Source organism: Poromitra crassiceps, assembly GCF_964638095.1.
Source record: "Poromitra crassiceps genome assembly, chromosome: 7".
NCBI classification, from domain to species: Eukaryota; Metazoa; Chordata; class Actinopteri; order Beryciformes; family Melamphaidae; genus Poromitra; species Poromitra crassiceps.
In genome coordinates, this window is record NC_139628.1 from 1212918 (window position 1) to 1231767 (window position 18850).

The following is an 18850-nucleotide window of genomic DNA, read 5'->3' on the forward strand; positions in this document are numbered from 1 at the left end:
TGATTGACGGTCCGCATCAACAGGGCTGAATCATTGACAGTGGTGGTGTAGTCAGGAATGTCATACCGAACCGACCTGGATAGCTAGGCTTAGATAGTGAGGTAATATGCAGTTGTGGTAGCATGGAGGGGGGTGTTTCCAGGACGCTGGATTACACCGTTAAGCCTTCTTGAGGTGTCGTGGGCCTAACTTAACGAAACGTCGGTGAAGGAAGGTGCCCACTTGAAAACCCCAATGACATGCTTCATACTGCTGTTGGCTAGGGTAGGTAACTGGTGATTTGTGTCTTGTTTATTAGTTTGTTAGCCTGTTAGCTTGTTTTATTCTGGATTGGGCTTCTAAATGTGTTTTTCCTCGGATTTTGGCACAAGGGATAGTAACATCTTGTCCTGTGTATTAATTAATAACACAGTACCATAATGCCCTTTAATTGCCACAGTACCATAATGTCCCTTTAACAACTTCCACAGTACCATAATGCCCTTTAATTGCCACAGTACCATAATGTCCATTTAACTTCCACAGTACCATAATGCCCTTTAACTCATTCATGGCCAGTTTAGGACTGCCAATATTTAGCTCAGGCCAAAGATTTTCATAATTGTTGGTCATCTTTCAAGACCCACAGTAAATTATCTATTAGCACCAAAGTGATTTGCAATACCTCAAAATGAAGATGTACGTCTCTGGGTTAACCAGAAAAAAAGGTGAGCTTTTAGCATGTTCTGTACTCTACTTATAGCCATTTATATACACCCTGTTTTCACCAAAAAGGTCTCTCTGAGAAGAGAAATTGGAGAAAAAGGCATTTTTGTAAAGGACACAATCTCAGGCAGAACTCGCTCTCAATTCTTTTATTTTGAACTGTATTGACATCAGACATGTAAATATTATTCGTTATGACACAAATGACAAAAAAAAAATATATATATATACATGAAGTGCTTTTTTTACATTCAACAATACAGTTTACTCAGTGTGAGTGAGTGTGAATGTGTGTGTGTGCGCGGGGCCCATGTGTGTCTCTTTACATTACATTACATTTCGTCATTTAGCAGACACTTTTATCCAAAGCGACTTACAATGTCACATTCTGTCAACATTAGTGGAATCAACTGTGGAACATCATCTACACAGATACACCCTTGCAGCAGTAGAGTAACTGAAAACTAAAAGAAAAAGTTGAAAAAAGAAAAGAAAAGGAGTTTTCAATCTTCGGCGAAAGATGGGCAGGGATTCGGCCTCATTCTGAGATGTGGGCTCACTGGGTTGTGCAACAATCGGCTCCTCATCTGAAATAAAATCAACATATCCTCAGTAAACTATATAATCACATTTAGTACAGAGACAGTGTAGTGTACTAGTGTCTCAGTAAACTATACGATCATAGAATGCAGAGAGACAGTGTAGTCTCTCACACACACACACACACACACACACACACACACACACACACACACACACACACACACACACACACACACACACAGAGAGTTCTGTCCACAGCTGCTGCTGGATCGCACCTCCTTCCCAGGGAACAATATTGATCTCCCCGCAAATTAGCATAGGAGGAGAACACCAAACTGGTCTGAGATCAGCGTCTAGCCTCCTCTGCCTCTGCATCGTTGGCAATGCATATATATCAACAACAAAATTACTCCTTACCGCGAGATCATCAGGGTCCTGTCGCATTGGAGTCCAGTCTTCCTCGCCCTCGACATGGAAAGTGGCCGTGCTGCTTGGCTCTGTGTGAAAGCAATTTCTGTGGCGAGGCTGCCAAGCTTTACGGGCTTCCCGAACTACAATTTTGCTTGATCTGTGTTTGAAAGAGCCTATAGTCACTTTCAATGTAATCCCGGCGGGTCTTTGCACGGCGCAAATGTGGAATGGAAATCATGTCTGTTGCTGTGTTGTCCTCGTTCTCCTCCTCCTCACAAAGTTGTGACTCCGTCTCGTCTCGTTCGGGCTGGGACACAGGAACGGGGTCCGGCTTGGGTTTGGGACCAGGCGCTGGAACCGGATCGATCATGTTGGTCACGGGTTTGACTACCGCGAACAACTCATCCAGGTTCGCTGCCCTGCAGCAAGGCGACCAGCTCGTGCAGCGCGCCGAGGGGCGTTTCAATGGCGTTTCTCCTACTCTAACAAGGCAGCGTTTCTCCGTTTTCTGTTTTTTCCTCCTCCCACATTTCCAAACAACAGCTTCGGTAGTTGTTTGATCACGTGTTGTCGGCTTGGCTTTGAGGCCAGGGACCTGATACCATGTCACAGGCTGGGGAAGTCTTTGAACTACTCGAAGCACGAATAAAAACAAAAACACGTCAAACATGTATTTGGCTGGGAGGCACACTCCTGATAAGACGTTAAAGACGTATATGGCCAGGAATGAGTTAATTTCCACAGTACCATAATGTCCTTTAACTTCCACAGTACCATAATGTCCTTTAACTTCCACAGTACCATAACATCAATTTAACTTCCACAGTACCATAATGCCCAATGCCCTTTAATTTCCACAGTACCATAATGTCCTTTTAACTTCCCCAGTACACTTTTGTCCCTTTAACTTCCACAGTACCATAATGTCCCTTTAATTTCCACAGTACCATAATGTCCCTTTAACTTCCACAGTACCATAATGTCCCTTTAATTTCCACAGTACCATAATGTCCTTTTAAATTCCACAGTACAATAATGTCCCTTTAACTTCCACAGTACCATAATGTTGCTTTAATTTCCACAGTACCATAATGTCCCTTTAACTTCCACAGTACCATAATGTATCTTTAACTGCGCCATAATGTCCCTTTAACTGTGCCATAATGTCCCTTTAACTTCCACGGTACCATAATGTACTTTAACTAACACAGTACTATCGTGTCCTTTAACTTCCACAGTACCATAGTGTCCCTTTAACAACTTCCACAGTACCATAATGTCCCTTTAACAACTTCCACAGTACCATAATGTCCCTTTAACAACTTCCACAGTACCATAATGTCCCTTTAATTTACACAGTACCATAATGTCCCTTTAATTTTTACAGTACCATGTCACTTTAATTTCCACAGTACCATAATGTCCCTTTAACAACTTCCACAATACCATAATGCCCTTTAATTCCCACAGTACCATTAACTTCCTCAGTACCATTTTGTCCCTTTAACTTCCACAGTACCATAATGTCCTTTAATTTCCACAGTACCATAATGCCCCTTTAACTTCCACAGTACCATAATGCCCTTTAATTTCCACACTACCATAATGTCCTTTTAACTTCCCCAGTACAATTTTGTCCCTTTAACTTCCACAGTACCATAATGTCCCTTTAATTTCCACAGTATCATAATGTCCCTTTAATTTCCACAATACCATAATGTCCCTTTAACTTCCACAGTACCATAATGCCCTTTAATTTCCACAGTACCATGTCCTTTTAACTTCCACAGTACCATAATGTCCCTTTAACTTCCACAGTACCATAATGCCCTTTAATTGCCACAGTACCATAACGTCCATTTAACTTCCACAGTACCATAATGCCCTTTAACTTCCACAGTACCATACTGCCTTTTAATTTCCACAGTACCATAATGTCCATTTAATTTCCACAGTACCATCATGTCCCTTTAACTTCCACAGTACCATAATGTCCCTTTAACAACTTCCACGGTACCATAATGTCCCTTTAACTTCCACAGTACCATGTCATTTTAACTTCCCCAGTACACTTTTGTCCCTTTAACTTCCACAGTACCATAATGTCCCTTTAATTTACACAGTACCATAATGTCCCTTTAACTTCCACAGTACCATAATGTCCCTTTAATTTCCACAGTACCATAATGTCCTTTTAAATTCCACAGTACAATAATGTCCCTTTAACTTCCACAGTACCATCATCCCATTTAATTTCCACAGTACCATGTCCCTTTAATTTCCACAGTACCATAACGTCCTTTTAACTTCCCCAGTACAATTTTGTCCCTTCAACTTTCACAGTACCATGTCCCTTTCATTTCTACAGTACCATAATGCCCTTTAACTTCCACAGTACCATAATGCCCTTTAATTTCCACAGTACCATAATGACCTTTAATTTCCACAGTACCATAATGTCTTTAATTTCGACAGTAATTTTGTAAATTTTGTAAAGCGGCCTTGGGTTTCTTGAAAGGCGCTATATAAATCCAAGCTATGATTATTAGTAGTACCATAATGTCCCTTTAACTTCCACAGTACTATAATGTCCCTTTAACTTCCACAGTACCATAATGTCCCTTTAATTAACACAGTACCATGTCCTTTTAAATTCCACAGTACCATAATGTCCTTTTTGAGTGTGAGAACACAGAGTGTAGCTGAGCCTTGATGTTTTAAACTGTGTTTAATAATGAAATCGGTTAATTGCTGCATCTCTAAAGCACCTGGGATTTGAAGTGCAGAGCCTCGTACATCGATAACTGACCATGGTGTCAATTTTGCATCAGAAAAACAAGCAACTGTAACATTTAGTCTAACTCACCAGTGCTGTGCAACCGATTCAAACCTGCAAATCCACAGGTTTAGTCAGTTAGCTGGATTATGACCAGCCCAGGCCTTTTTTTTTAATCCATGAAAACATTTCCAGGCATTGCTGCTCCTTTCCTTACATGGGTACACAAACCTTCCACACACTGGTTGCTCTTTATAGTTTATTTCCGTACCCACAAATGGCAACACTAGGCATCGTTGATGTATTCTTTTTCATTGATAGTCAAAGTGAGCTACAGTGCCACACTAGGTAACATGGACGATAGGTACATGTCAACAAGACATATGCTATGGAATTAGCTGGAAGTGTGACATACACACAGAAGATACACACAAAAAAACATTACATTGGTTACAATTAGTTCTCCACATAAATGCACATTGCCGATTCATCACATTACAAAGGTACAAAAAAGGCACTGACGAGTGCCAACAGTGCGGGACACACCACAAAGACTAGGGCCACAGACGCTCACCGACGGCTGACCGTCTGCCCGGTGTGTCTGGGGCTTTAGAGGCAGCGGTGGTTCTTCAGCTGAGATGACCGAGAGAAGATTTTCTTACACTGGTCACACCAGTATGGTTTCTCTCCAGTGTGGATTTGCTGGTGTTTCCTGTAGGAAACCAACTGTCTGAAACTCTTGCCACATTGGTAACAGTGGTGTGTTTTTTCCCCTGTTGTTTGTGGACAGTGATATTGTTTCTCCCCATTGTGGATACGCTGGTGGACTCTTAGGTGAGTTGACTGGTTGAAACTCTTTCCACATTGGTCACAGAGGAATGGTTTCTCTCCGGTGTGAACACGTTCATGATGTGTTAGAGAACCTGAGCAACTGAAAGATTTCCCACACTGCTGACAGGAGTAAGGTTTCTCCCCTGTATGAGCTCTCTGATGACTCTTTAAGCTGTTAAGTGACCTGAATGCTTTGTCACACTGTTGACAGGAGTAAGGTTTCTCCCCTGTATGAGCTCTCTGATGATGCTTTAGGCCATTACGTGACCTGAATGCTTTGTCACACTGTTGACAGGAGTAAACTTTCTCCACTGTAGGAACTTTCTCCCCTGTATGAACTTTCTGATGATTCTCTAGGCGTTTAGGTGTTGTGAATGCTTTGTCACACTGCTGACAGGGGTAAGGTTTCTCCCCTGTATGAATTATCTGATGAATCTTTAAGCTTTCATGTGCTGTGAATGCTTTGTCACAATGTTGGCAGGAGTAAGGTTTCTCCTCTGTATGAGATCTCTGATGAATCCTTAAGTTTTGATGTTGTGCGAATGCTTTGTCACACAGTTGGCAGGAGTACGGTTTCTCTCCTGTATGAATCCTTTGATGCCTCTCTAAGCTATCACGTATTCTGAATGTTTTGTCACAATGTTGGCAAGAGTAAGGTTTCTCCCCTGTATGAATTAGCTGATGCATCTTTAAGGCAATACCTCTTGCAAATGCTTTGTCACACTGCTGACAGGAATAAGGTTTCTCCCCTGTATGAACTCTTTGATGAACCTTTAAGTTTCGAGGTGTTGTGAATGCTTTGTCACACTGCTGACAGGAGTAAGGTCTCTCTCCTGTATGAATGCTCTGATGATTCTCTAAGCGCTGAGATGTCGTGAATGCTTCGTCACAATGCTGACAGGAGTAAGGTTTCTCCCCCGTATGAACTCTCTGGTGAATCTTTAAATTCTCACGTCTTTTGAATGCTTTGTCACACTGCTGACAAGAGTAAGGTTTCTCTCCTGTATGAACAATCTGATGACTCTTTAAGATCCGACGCGTTGTGAATGCTTTGTCACAGTGCTGACAGGAATACGGTTTCTCTCCTGTATGAACACTCTGATGACGCCTGAAGTTTCGACGTGTTTTGAATGCTTTGTCACATTGTTGACAGGAGTAAGGTGTCTCACCTGTATGAACTCTCTGATGATCCTTTAAGTCTGGACGTGTTCTGAATGCTTTGTCACACTGCTGACAGGAGTAAGGTTTATCTCCAGTGTGGATACTTTGGTGTACTCTTAGGTGACCTGACTGACTGAAAGATTTCCCACATTGCAGACAGGAGTAAGGTTTCTCCCCTGTATGAACACTCTGATGATTCTCTAAGTTTCGAGGTGTTGTGAATGCTTTCTCACACTCTTGACAGGAGTAAGGTTTCCCCCTTTTATGAAATCTCTGGTGATCCTTTAACTTTAGAGCTGTTGTGAATGCTTTGTTACACTGCTGACAGGAATAAGGTTTCTCCCTTTCATGAAGTCTCTGATGAATCTTTAAGTTTTTAAGTTTTATGTATGCTTTGTTACACTGCTGACAGCGGTGACGTCTGCGGCGTCCACAAGGGCCTCTCCGTGTCTGTAGAGAAAGATATAGGAAGGGGTCAGGACAGAGACACAGAGTGAGTGTGTGCTGAGGGGGGGGGGGGGGGGGGCATTAACACGTTCAGTGCCAGCGACGCCATATGGCGTCATTAGAAATTTACCGTACAGTGCCAGCGACGCCAAATGGCGTCATAACTCCAAATTGTTTTTTTGACGGGGGGGTGTCGATCTAAGCTTCTTACGTCGCCTCTAACAATATTGTAGCTATTGGAGGTCGATAACCTATTTTACAAACCCATTAGGTGGCGACAGCACTCTCCTGATCAGAGAAAAAGGAGCCAAACACACAGAAATAGTCACTGGGGAAAATGAGGAAATCGCATCGCATCCGTCCGTATGCATCGACGTGCCTCCATAAACGAGCACAACGCCAGCTGTGCCCCCAGCAGCAGCATCCGCTGTCACAACTGAGCACCTCCATGTACGCTGCAACAGCACATTCACATAATCAGCCTTATTATTCCGAACTGGAAGCATGCCAGCCCGTGACAAACACACGCGGAACCAAAAAGCTGAATGTCGCGCACCATTCACTGTGTGTGCGCAGCAAACTCAGCAGAGACTGAGAGCCACCAGACACATAAGACACACCCAGGAGGCGTGTGCAGTTGAGGGGGGGGGGGGGGGAGCACGCAGAGCAGCAGAGCAGCATACACTTCACCCAGACAGACCCAGACATCAGAAAATTAGCTTCAGAGTCAGTGATGTGCTTGAAATGTTTAATTTCACAAAAGGCTCATTATCTCAGCTCGTAGAAAAAAAGGGATGTTTTTGCTTCAATCAAGCTATCTTCTCCGGCTCATAACTAAAGAACGGAAAATGGGATCAATAAACTTTTTTTTGCAGGTGATAGAAGAGAGTCTCATCGTTATTTGTGCGTGTTCAGTGTTTACATAGTAATTATTAAAAAAATTATATGACTGTTTTAAAATGCATTGCGGCCTATGTGGCACAGCAAGCAACCTTTTGCCCAAGGGCCGTGGCACTGAAAGTGTTAACACTTAACTCATTCCCTGCCATTGATGTGTTTTTACGTAATAAAAAATTAAATTAAACCAATTAAAATGCATGAACAATATTTGCATTGCTTGACACACCATGGCCAGTGTTGGAATAGTTTCAACTGGTAATCTTTATTAACACTTTGAGTGCCACGGCCCTTGGGCAAAAGGTGCTGTACTGTGCCACATAGGCCGCAATGCATTTTAATATAGCCATATCATTTTTTGTGTTCCTCTTATATGGACAACCAATAGCCTCAATGAAACTTTGAACCCTTCTGTTTCATTTTAAAAAAAAACTGTGTTTATAAACCGTTCCATTTTGGAAATACACCCCTCTGAAAAAGAGTGTTTTCGACCGAAAAGAGCATGCTGAAATTAGTTTTTGAGATAATCACCTCTTTATGTTAGAAAGGCGACAGAATTAATTCTGCTTTGAGTTCGAGCCTGCTGCTTGCTGCCTGGGTGTGTGTGTGTGTCAATGGTTGTATGCTGTTAGTGCCCTGCGTGCCCACCCCCCTCCTCCCCCTCCTCCGTGGTGGGAGGAGTCGAGTGTCTCTGCTCTGCGGTTTGCTCTGTTTGCTCTGAACTGAAAAGTCCGCTGACTGCATCCCCCGCTCCTTCACAGCGTGTCCTCGGCTCCCAGCCGAGAACAATGTAACCCCTCAGAAAGACGCCGCTGTCGCCGTGTCGGCAACTAAATCATATGGATGGACCATAGCAGCGGACACGGATGGGGCTCAACCGTGGCAGCAGATGACTGCTTTTCACAGGCACAGCCAAGTAACGTTATGCTTCAAGCATATCAATGGCGATTTCCGTTTCCTCATTACTTCTTCTCTCTTTTCTCCTGGCCTCTGTCTAATCGGGAGGGCACTGTCGCCACCTAAGGGTTCTGTAAAATAGGCTAGACACATTCAACAGCTCCCATATTGTAAGAGGCGATGTAAGAGGCTTAGATCGACATTCCCCCGTCAAAATATGAATTTGGAGTTATTGACGCCATTTGGCGTCGCTGGCAGTCTACGGTAAATTTCTCTTGACGCCATATGGCGTCGCTGGCACTCAATGTGTTAACTGTTACCATTTATTAGGCATCCACTGCTGAAGCCCTATTGTTTTTGTCTTTCATTCTGTCTGTCTTTCTTTATTTCTGCTAGAAGTGTTTGTGCAGCAAAAACTAAGACCCAAACTCACCAAAATTGGCAGGGGCGTTGCAAATTCCTCCCACTACTCAGGCACATACAATTACACTCATTCACCTCAAGGTGGCGCTATAACAATCAAGTTTACATTTTTGTAATATTCTAAGTTAAAATTGGTGGGCTCTGTGTCTGTGGTGGTGGGCGGTGTCAGTCACGATTTGTGACGGAAGAGATGGAATTGATCGCGTGTTTAGTTCTTCTGTGGTGTTTTATGGCAGTTGGCATCCTTTATGTTGCATTACCGCCTCCCATTCCCACCAGCTTCCCACCCGCAGACACGGCCAATTGTGTCTGTAGGAATGTCTGACCAAGCCGGAGGTACCGCTGCCGGGAATTGAACGCGGGTCTCCGCGGTGGTAGGCGAGTGCTTTCACCTCTACACTACCCAGACGCCTCTCCGCGTGTTTAGTTAAAATTGTCAGTCACGATTTGTGACGGATGTGACGTCATCAGTGATGTCACTTGAGAATTGTGATGTCATCAGTGATGTCACTCGAACAACTGATGTCATCAGTGATATCACTCAAGCAACTGTGTTTGTAGTATAGCCCATGGCGCACAGTTGCACGATGGCGCCTAGGTGGGTGGGCGGTGTCTGTCAGGTGATTTCCATAACTGCAGCCTAGGCATGGGTCGATTTCCGGTTTTACCGGTTCGGTTCGGTATACGAGCCCAAACCGGTTTGATCACGTGCAAACCGAAAAAACCTTAAAAAAAAAAAAAAATTTTTTTTTTTTTTCTTTTTCCCCCAGTCCATTCTGATTGCACTATTGTTCGTATTAGCCTCTTCTCAAGTTGCACTAGTAGGCAAAAGTCTTATTTTGTTTATTATGTTGATGTTTGAAGAAAAGTTAAGCTGAATAGTTATGAGAAATAAAAACAGTGTGTTGTTACAGTTAAAAGGTTCTGCTTATTTGTATTCAGTGTTCGTGCTGGTTGGCAGCATACCAGCTTAGAGGTGCATTATCGCCACCAACTGCAGCCGCTTTGATACGTTTTTTTGGGGAATATCGAACCGGTTTCAAAATGTTCAAACCGACTCATGCCTAGGCCCTATATTGTGTGAATTTGTGAGTTTTGAAGTTTATAAGGCAGCTCAGCTGTAAGCCAATCCATTCTGATTGCACTGCTTGTGTTTTTATTAGCCTTTTCTCAAGTTGCACTATAGGCAGCAGTCTTATTTCATTTATTATTTTGATGTTTAGAAGAAAAGTTGAGCTGAATAGTTATGAGAAATAAATACAGGGTGTGTTTGTTACACAGGTGGCCTGCTTCTTTTTATTCAGTATCATTGCTGGTTGACAATACCAGCTTAGAGGTGTATTATCGCTATCAGGTGGACTGAAGTTGCACTACAGACAGTTATGGGCCACACTCGGGAGCCCTGCTTTAAAAAAAAAAAAAAAAAAAAAAAAAAAAAAAAAAAAAATTACCAAAAAAATCGGTATACCGGTTCGATCCGGTTTAGACGGCAATATCGAACCGGTTTTAAAATTTTCAAACCGACCCAGCCCTACTGCAGCCATGGCGCATCATCTCCAGAGTCTCCACCCTCGAGCGCGAGATTCCTAGTTACTTAACAAATGGCTTAGCTTAGAGTAAACATTCTTTCATCATTTTAATGTCTCAACAAAAAAGAAATCTGATTTTATCCCCAATTGTACTTGGCCAATTTCCCCCTGCTGCCCCCGTCACTGCTCCACCCCCTCTGCCATAGACTAGCACCATGCTTCCTCCGACACATGCGCAGTTGCCAGCCGCTTCTTTTCACCTTACAGCAGGGAGCTTCACCGGCAGGACGTAACATGCGGGAGGATCACACCAGTTCCCTTCCGTCCGGAACAGGCGCCCCGGCAGACCAGAGGAGGCGCTAGTGCAGTGACCAGGACACATGCCCTTAATCTGGCTTCCCACCCGCAGAAATGCTACCGCTACACTACCCGGAGGCCCATTTTTATCTCTCAATTAATCTGTATCTTTGCTCCAATGGTCTTCTGCTTTAAAAAATCTCAAACTTCTGTGACTTTTCCTCAAAAACCTATTTTTGCTAACTCCTCCTAAACCGTTAGACCAATTGCCCGAAAACCCTTCTAATTCTTCTTTCATCATCTACGGCAGTGGTTCTCAAAGTCGGGTCCAGGGGGTCCTCAGCAAAACGGATAATAATTTATTTTCACTACAATTCCATCCATAAGTAACACAATGACAGAATGTATGACTGTTTTGGTCATGTTTCTCAAACACTTTATGAAATAAAACATCTAAAAGCAAAAAATCTGATCAGATGGGGGAACTTATCCAGGTAAATAATTTACATTTCACCAAATCTATTGGATGGTATCAAACTCACGGTTCTCGTAGCTTCCAGCACTACTTGTATCTCTGGAACCTGGTTCTCAGATTCTGCCTTCCGAGCGGTCTTCTGTAATTCTGCATCCTAAGCAATAAGCAAACAGCTTGTCAATATAAAAGATAAATGATGGCTTTTCATTTGATGTGATTCGGTGGTCAAATGAAATGAACAAAATCCATCAGGACTCACCACAGCTTGGTTGATTGTGGCACTTGTCTCTTCTTTAGCGGCCAGTGGTTCATTGAGGCATCTTTCCATATTAGTCACAGCTTCCTCAGATGATTTCTATAATGTAAATATCAGTTAAGTACGTCGAAAAATGTAATGACATCAAGGGTCCAAGTGGCGTGCCACTGCTGGAGGCCTATTGTTTTTGTTTTATTTTTTGTTTTCTTTCTTTCTTTCTTTCTGCTAAAAGTGTCCGTGCAGCAGAAACATAATGCAACTCTGTGAGCCGCTAACCTTGGATTCGCGAGATCACGATCGCGCAAGAAATCCATCTTGTCGCGCTCCAAGCTATATTGGTTTAACTCCATCCCAGCAGTGGGCCAGACCAATCAGCGCCCAGAGGGAGGTAGGGGCAGGGTGAGAAGCAAGCTTGTGATAGACGGTGATAGACAGATGGTTCATCCAATCACCTGCCAGGTAATTTTTGAATGCACCTGCCCTTTTCTAAACCGTTTCCAAAGATGGTTCCCAGATGGTTCTATGTAACAGCGTCAGGTTAGTGAGCCGCTGTGGTGTCTCTGTAGGCCTGGGCGATATAGCTAAAAAGTATATTCGTATAAAATATTTCATATCAGTCGATATCGATAATTATTGATCATTTTAATGACCTGTTTTTAATTAAAAAAATAAGAGAAAAAAGTTTGCATTTAACAACTTTATTTTGAACCATCTTGTTTTCAAGGCACACAGGTAATAATTGTAATGCTAACAGTCGCAGACACACAGACACATGCTCTGAGTGCAAGCAGTAGTTTACTGACATGGTGACGTTATATTTTGATGACATAGCTTAGTGTTGCCAGGCTTCTCAAACATAAACCAAAGTTTGGTAAACGTGTATTTCAGGATTGTTTAACGTTAACGTTATGTGATTCAGTGAATGAGTTACTTTGCCGGGCAGGCAAAGTAACATTATGCTGGGCAGACGTTGTGCACTTGTGAAATTAGGCATCTTGTTACGCGCGCTCGTTTCCTAGGCTCGCCCGCCCTGCAGCTCGCCGAGCTGGCCCTGCAGCTTGCATACGCAGCACTGCCCTGCAGCTCGACCGCTGTGCGGGCTCACTTGCTCCCTCGCCCGTCCTGCAGCTCGCGTGGGCTCACTTGCTCTTATGACACTGCGCGGCATGGCCTCGCCTGCTCTATGACATCATAATTAGGGCAATCACCTAAATAAAAATCTGGCTCTGTCAGGTCACCCGCACAGCACAGGGTCGGAAGCCATCGTCTCTGTCTGGTTCCTCCCGATTCTACCTACTTATACTCCCATCAATTATATAGCCTCACACAGATGACATCATCACTGATGACATCTTCTCTGAACTATAGCCTCAGCCTTAGGGCAATCAGCCTTAGGGCAATTAGGGCAATTAACCTGCCCTAATTAAAAAATCCGGCTCCATCAGGTCACCCGCACGGGTGCTCTTTACACTTCATGAAAGTTTCAGCCAGGTCACACGTAGGGATGCAGCGCTTTCCGGTTTGAAGGTATACCACGGTTTGAAAAAGTCACGGTATCAAAACTTAGATTTGGCGTCATACCTTCCCCACGGTATCAGCTGTTTCCCCGAGATAAAGTGCCCAGGTCGCTTGCAGAGTGCAGCTTACGCGCCACTATGTAAACACCGAACACGATGAGATGAGACTCTCTTCTATCATCAGCAAAAAAAAGTTTATTGATATAATTTTCCGTTCTTTAGTAATGAGCCGGAGAAGATAGGTTGATTTCACCAAAAAGAGACGTTTCAAATTAGAAGCTGAGATAATCAGCCTTTTGTGAAATGAAGCATTTCAAGCACATGACTGACTCTGAAGCTAATATTTTCTGATGTAGTCACACCTCAAAAATAATTTCCTTCAATAAAACAGTGAAAACAAAGGAATTTTGTTTGGCAAAATAATATTTTTTAGCTGCAACCAGCAGCGCTGGCCCCTGCGTGCGCTGCTGGTTGCAGCTTCTTGCTGGTCTTGATTTACTGCTGGTGGGCATCAGATATTCTAGCTTGTGTTTGCCAATCCTGTCCTGCTGTCTGGGTCTGTCTGGGTCGGTGTTGTATGCTGCCCTGCGTGCCCCACCCCGCTCAACTGCAAACCCCACCTCCGTCGGAGTGTCTCTGGTGGCTCTCTGCTGCGTTTGCTCTGTACTGAAAAGTGCGCTACATCCAGCTTTTTTACAGCGTTCCGCGTGTATTTGTCACTGGCTCCCATCGCTTCCAGTTGAGAATAATAACAACTCGACAACTAATCATGCGGATGGGCTATCGCAGCGGACACGGAGGGGCTCAATTGTGGCAGCAGATTGGCTGCTGTTCACAGGCACAGCTAACGTTATGCTTCATGCATATCGATGCATACCGATGCGATTTCCGTTTCCCCATGACTTCTTCTCTGTTTTTTCCTCGCCTTTCTGTAATCTGGAGAGCACTGTCGCCACCTAATGGGTCCGTAAAATAGCTTTTACACATTCAACATCCACCATACTTTCACAGGAGATGGATCAGGCTTTGATCCACGTCCCACCGTCAAAAAACGCAATTGACGACTTTAGTCGTCATTGGCACGCAACGTTACTATTTGAATTGACGACTATAGTCGTCATTGGCACTCAATGAGTTAACACCTTAAGTGCCATAGCCGAAATAATTCGTCTTACATAATCCAACGCTTGAGTGCCAGAGCCGAAATAACTCGTCTTACATGTTTTTTTGACGGTGGGACATCAATCAACCCCTTTTACATCTTCGAGATAACTATAGGAGCAAGAGCATGTGTGTAATCTATTTTACCGACCACTAAGTGGCGACAGAGACAGAGAGAAGCCACAGCCACGGGACCCGTACACCAAAAGCAGCCGCCTCCCGCGGAAATGGCTTGGCGATTTTACAGTCAGAAGCCCGGAGACACACACACAGAACGGACAGAGATCCCCTCCCCCCAGAGCCGCGGAGCAACGCGCGAACACACACACACACACACACACACACACACACACACACACACACACACACACACACACACACACACACACACACACACACACACACACCGCGGGAGCAAGCCATTCAAGGAAATGGCTTGGCGATTTTACAGTAATCCATTTCAGACTCGTCCCCGCACGCAGGCAAGCAGGCAGGCAGGCACGCAGACAGACAGGCAGGCAGCAGCAACGCGCTTCTGACACGCCCGCTGTTAGAGCCAGGAGGAAGGAGGAGAAGACACACGGAGGGAGGAGTTTGAATGAGAGGGGTGTTTCCTGTTGTTATGGAGGAAATTACTGTTCAAAACTATTGTTTAGAATGTCTGACGGTCTTACTGATGCCAAAAATGAATGGTTAAAGTGACTGTTTCACAAAAAGCCATTTATCTCTGAATAAATTTCCAGACGCTGAAACCATGCTGTACTCAACGGCTAATATCTACATAACTACTAACTCTGCAAACTAACTCTTTTAGACAGAGAAAGCACACATTCTATTAGTTATTTTTAGATGATTGGTGTTCATGAATTCTTAACAGAAAAGAATCCTCGGCTGTTCTAAAATGAGCCAGAATCGTCAAAAACACCCCTGGCACAACTTACCTACAGGAATGAAAACATGGCTGGCACTCAATGTGTTAATACAATCTGCCGTTAGCTTGGGTTAGCTACGTTTGCTAACGTAGTTCGTTCTGGCTCAAAACGTCGCGATAGTCACTTTTAACCAGTTTCAATTTATTTTGCTAATATGCCCACCAGCTTTGATATCTGTTGGCTGGTTATGCTGATATTTATATCAATATGTGGCTTCTGGGTGAACATTTGAGGCAGCCATACTGTTTTTGGTCTGACCGGCTGTAAAGGAGACGAAGATCGTATTGAAGCGAGTCTCGGCCACAACACACAGGACGCGGAAGCGCAGCGCAGAAGCAGCAGAGCACGCTGAGAGTTATCCTTTTTGGACAACAGTCTTGACGTTGCAGTGGAACATCTTACCAATAGACAAACTTTGGTGCAAAAGATTAGACTGTTGACGTAGTTGATGATGGCGCGTGCAGTTTTTCATTTCCACTGTACAACAGGATTGTACACAGGTGGAAAACTGACTGGAGTGGAGCTTTAAGGCCATAAAAACTGTCAGAAAACTTTAAAAACAACATTACAGTTGAATAATTGTGACATGGCTATCTTAACAAAATATTCTGTTACACACAAATACTACATCATGCATTTTCTGTGTTGATTTTATGTATCACTCAACTCATAAAGAAGTCATCCAAAGCAGAAACTTGCTCTTTGAAAAAACGTTAAAAGATAAATCCTTAAAATCTTTGGGGGGTTGAATATTTCTGATTGCAACTGTAGATAGATAGATTGGTATGTATCATAGGGGTGTCGCGGTACATGTATTTGTCCCGTGAGTTCACGGTACGGGCATCACGGTACGTCGTTTCACGAATGACACGACGAATACGTCAAATCCAGAAGCACCTAAACGCTGTTTGAATGCCATTGAATTGAATTGAATTAAACGCCACAGAAGAAGACACACCAAAACAACACAAGGGCCATAGAAATCCGCGTTCACAGAATGGAACGTTTTGTGGAGAGGAAACATTACCGGGGGGGTCGCTCCAGAACAGACAGAACAAACCACAACAATATTAGTCTCTTAAAACAGACTGTCTCATCTACATCTGGCGAATGCAGCTATACAGTCTGTACGTTACACCCCCAGAACATGCACAAGGAAGTTGGGAAAAAAACCTTCAGACAGGAAAGAAGTTCGACGGAATCCGACCAATCACGACACGTGTGTCCACGAAAAATGCGGCATATTGGATTCTGATTGGACTAATGAGTGGAAGACCCGCCTTTCTGCGATTCTGATTGGACTAATGAGCGGAAAACCTGCCTTTCTACTTCCCATTCCGGTTGGTGCATGATTCTCCCCCACGAAGTACAGACGGTATGGCGGAAGCATTTCAAAATTGCGGAAGCCAACTCGTCTGTTCTAAGAGACTACAACAATATTGAAGCGGCCAGCTGCACTCCCGTTACCATCGTCAAAAAAGTGCAGAGCAGTATCCTAATGACTTTTATGACTCAGGCGATAAGCTGTTTTGCAAATTCTGTCTACATCAAGTGAAGCCAATGAGGTAAGCTTGTCAATGTAAAGTTACGTAGCCACGACAAAGTCCTTTATAGTTGCGCATTGGGGCTAAACGTTACATAACACTTACAACTTACATCGCGTGGGATGACAAGCAAGATGCGGTGAGGAAGAGGGGATGACTCCTTGTCATGTTCCAATAATCCATTAGATGACCGAACGTAATCATTATGGTAAACAAAACTCATCCAATAACGTTAAGGCGCTGACGAGGGTTCTTTCCTGTACTTACTGGGAAAAGTGAAACCCACCCCGTTGTCTGTCAGACAGTGGGGGTATTATATCTTTCAACAGTAACTACAACTTCTTACAACATAAATAAACAAACGGAAACGATTATAAAACAAATGATTGGTCTTTACTGAACGATCTCAGTCATTACAGCATTGCAGTAGTAACAGGCTTGCTGTCTAATCTTAACGTTGTTCTTCTTCTGCCGTTTTATTCTTCTTCTACTGAACATGTAGGTATTTTGGCGTTGACTAAAGAAATACTGCCGCCTAGTGCTTAAATCAAACACATCAATAGCAAATGCTACATAAAAGTGGGAGTATTAGGCTACTCCACACATGCGCTCTGTTTACAAACTTGTGTACAATAAAGATTTAAAGTGGGGGGAAATGCCTTTGCCCTGTCAAACAGCTGGAATACAGACATCTGAGAGGGAGGCGCACCCCACACTTTGAAAATCACTGCTCTAGAGTAAAACCATTTTGTGTGGATTGCCTAGATCTTATTAAATAGTGGACATTTATTCATTCCCACTTATTAGACACTATTTCTGATGGTAAAATTAGCGTAAAAAGCAGAATTCACAACAATTCAAAGGGGGAAAAAATGAATTTGGGATTTGTTGCTTTTTCCCCCCGTTGTACCGTATTCGTACCGAACCGTGACCCCAAAACCGAGGTACGTACCGAACCGTGACTTTTGTGTACCGTGACACCCCTAATGTATCATTAATGTTAATGTCCTGGGCGCACAAGACTGGATCGTAATGGTAACGTTATTAATATGGAACACGTCAATTTACATTAACGTTCACATGAATTGAAACTCACTCGCCTTGAATTCTTTGCAATGTTTACAATAATGGTGTTCTGCTTTCGGTCAGACTTGAATATAATATATAATACTGCCCCGAGCTGACAGGTCTCTTTTATTGACAATTTCCTCCACGTCTTCTCCCTCTGCACTACTTTTCTCGTTTCTGTGTGTGGTGCATGGATGTATTAAATTAAGAACGTGTGGTGCCGTGAAACCAAACTTTTTCGCGTCACTAGCACTTCCCATTGTCAAGGGACATGATTGGCTGCTTATGGGCTGGGGAGGGCGCACGCTCGGGGTTTGTCTGTTATTGGCTGTTTGCTTGTCACTCGTAGCATGCTCCATTATCAAGGGACATGATGGGCTGTTTATGAGCCAGGGAGGACAAGCACTCTTGTATTTTTTTCATGCTGTTGTTGTGCTCGTTATTTGGGTGAATTTAGTTAGGTAAAATAAAATATTAATAATCCGAAAATTATTAATATTTCATAAAATTATTAAAATCAAATATGTAATCCTTGGTAAGGATTAACCTAGGGGCACCACCGGCTTAATCACCGGACCTAATCTGAATCACCTTTAGTCTAATCTGAAAGGAGAGAGTTCTTACACCTTAGACAATAGTTTACCACAATTCCACAAAATCACTCTGAAACAGTTGAATTCTAATAAAAGTTGACAATATTTATTATATATAAAATAAAAGAGAGGGATTGGCAATACAGTCAGTGAATTCAAGTTGTAACTGAGTTACATTCTAAACATTTCAATGCATGGTCGGTAAATGTGAGGTAGGGGTATTTATCTGCATCAAAAGTGTAAAGCACCGGATGAACACTAGAGGGAGGCAGAGTGTGTGTGTGTGTGGGTGTGTGTGTGTGAGTGAGGGGTCTGTTCTCAAAATGGCCGACCCGGAAGGACCGACTAGACACAAAATGGAGGCTACGGGGGTGTGCTTTCGGGCCA

The 18850-nt window shown here is 43.4% G+C and overlaps 1 protein-coding gene across 1 annotated transcript in view; it reads right to left on the minus strand.

Moving 5' to 3' along the window:
- Positions 1–4486: 4486 nt before the first annotated feature.
- LOC310780153 (uncharacterized protein) overlaps positions 4487–18850 on the minus strand; it is a 34012-nt gene continuing 19648 nt past the window's right edge. Inside the window, exons 7-9 of the mRNA XM_083640712.1 lie at positions 11652–11747; positions 11460–11546; positions 4487–6877 (exon numbers count right to left, since the gene is read on the minus strand). Of these exons, the coding sequence (XP_083496838.1) occupies positions 5045–6877; positions 11460–11546; positions 11652–11747 (2016 nt within the window). The 3' untranslated portion in view covers positions 4487–5044. The remainder of the gene's footprint in view (positions 6878–11459; positions 11547–11651; positions 11748–18850) is intronic.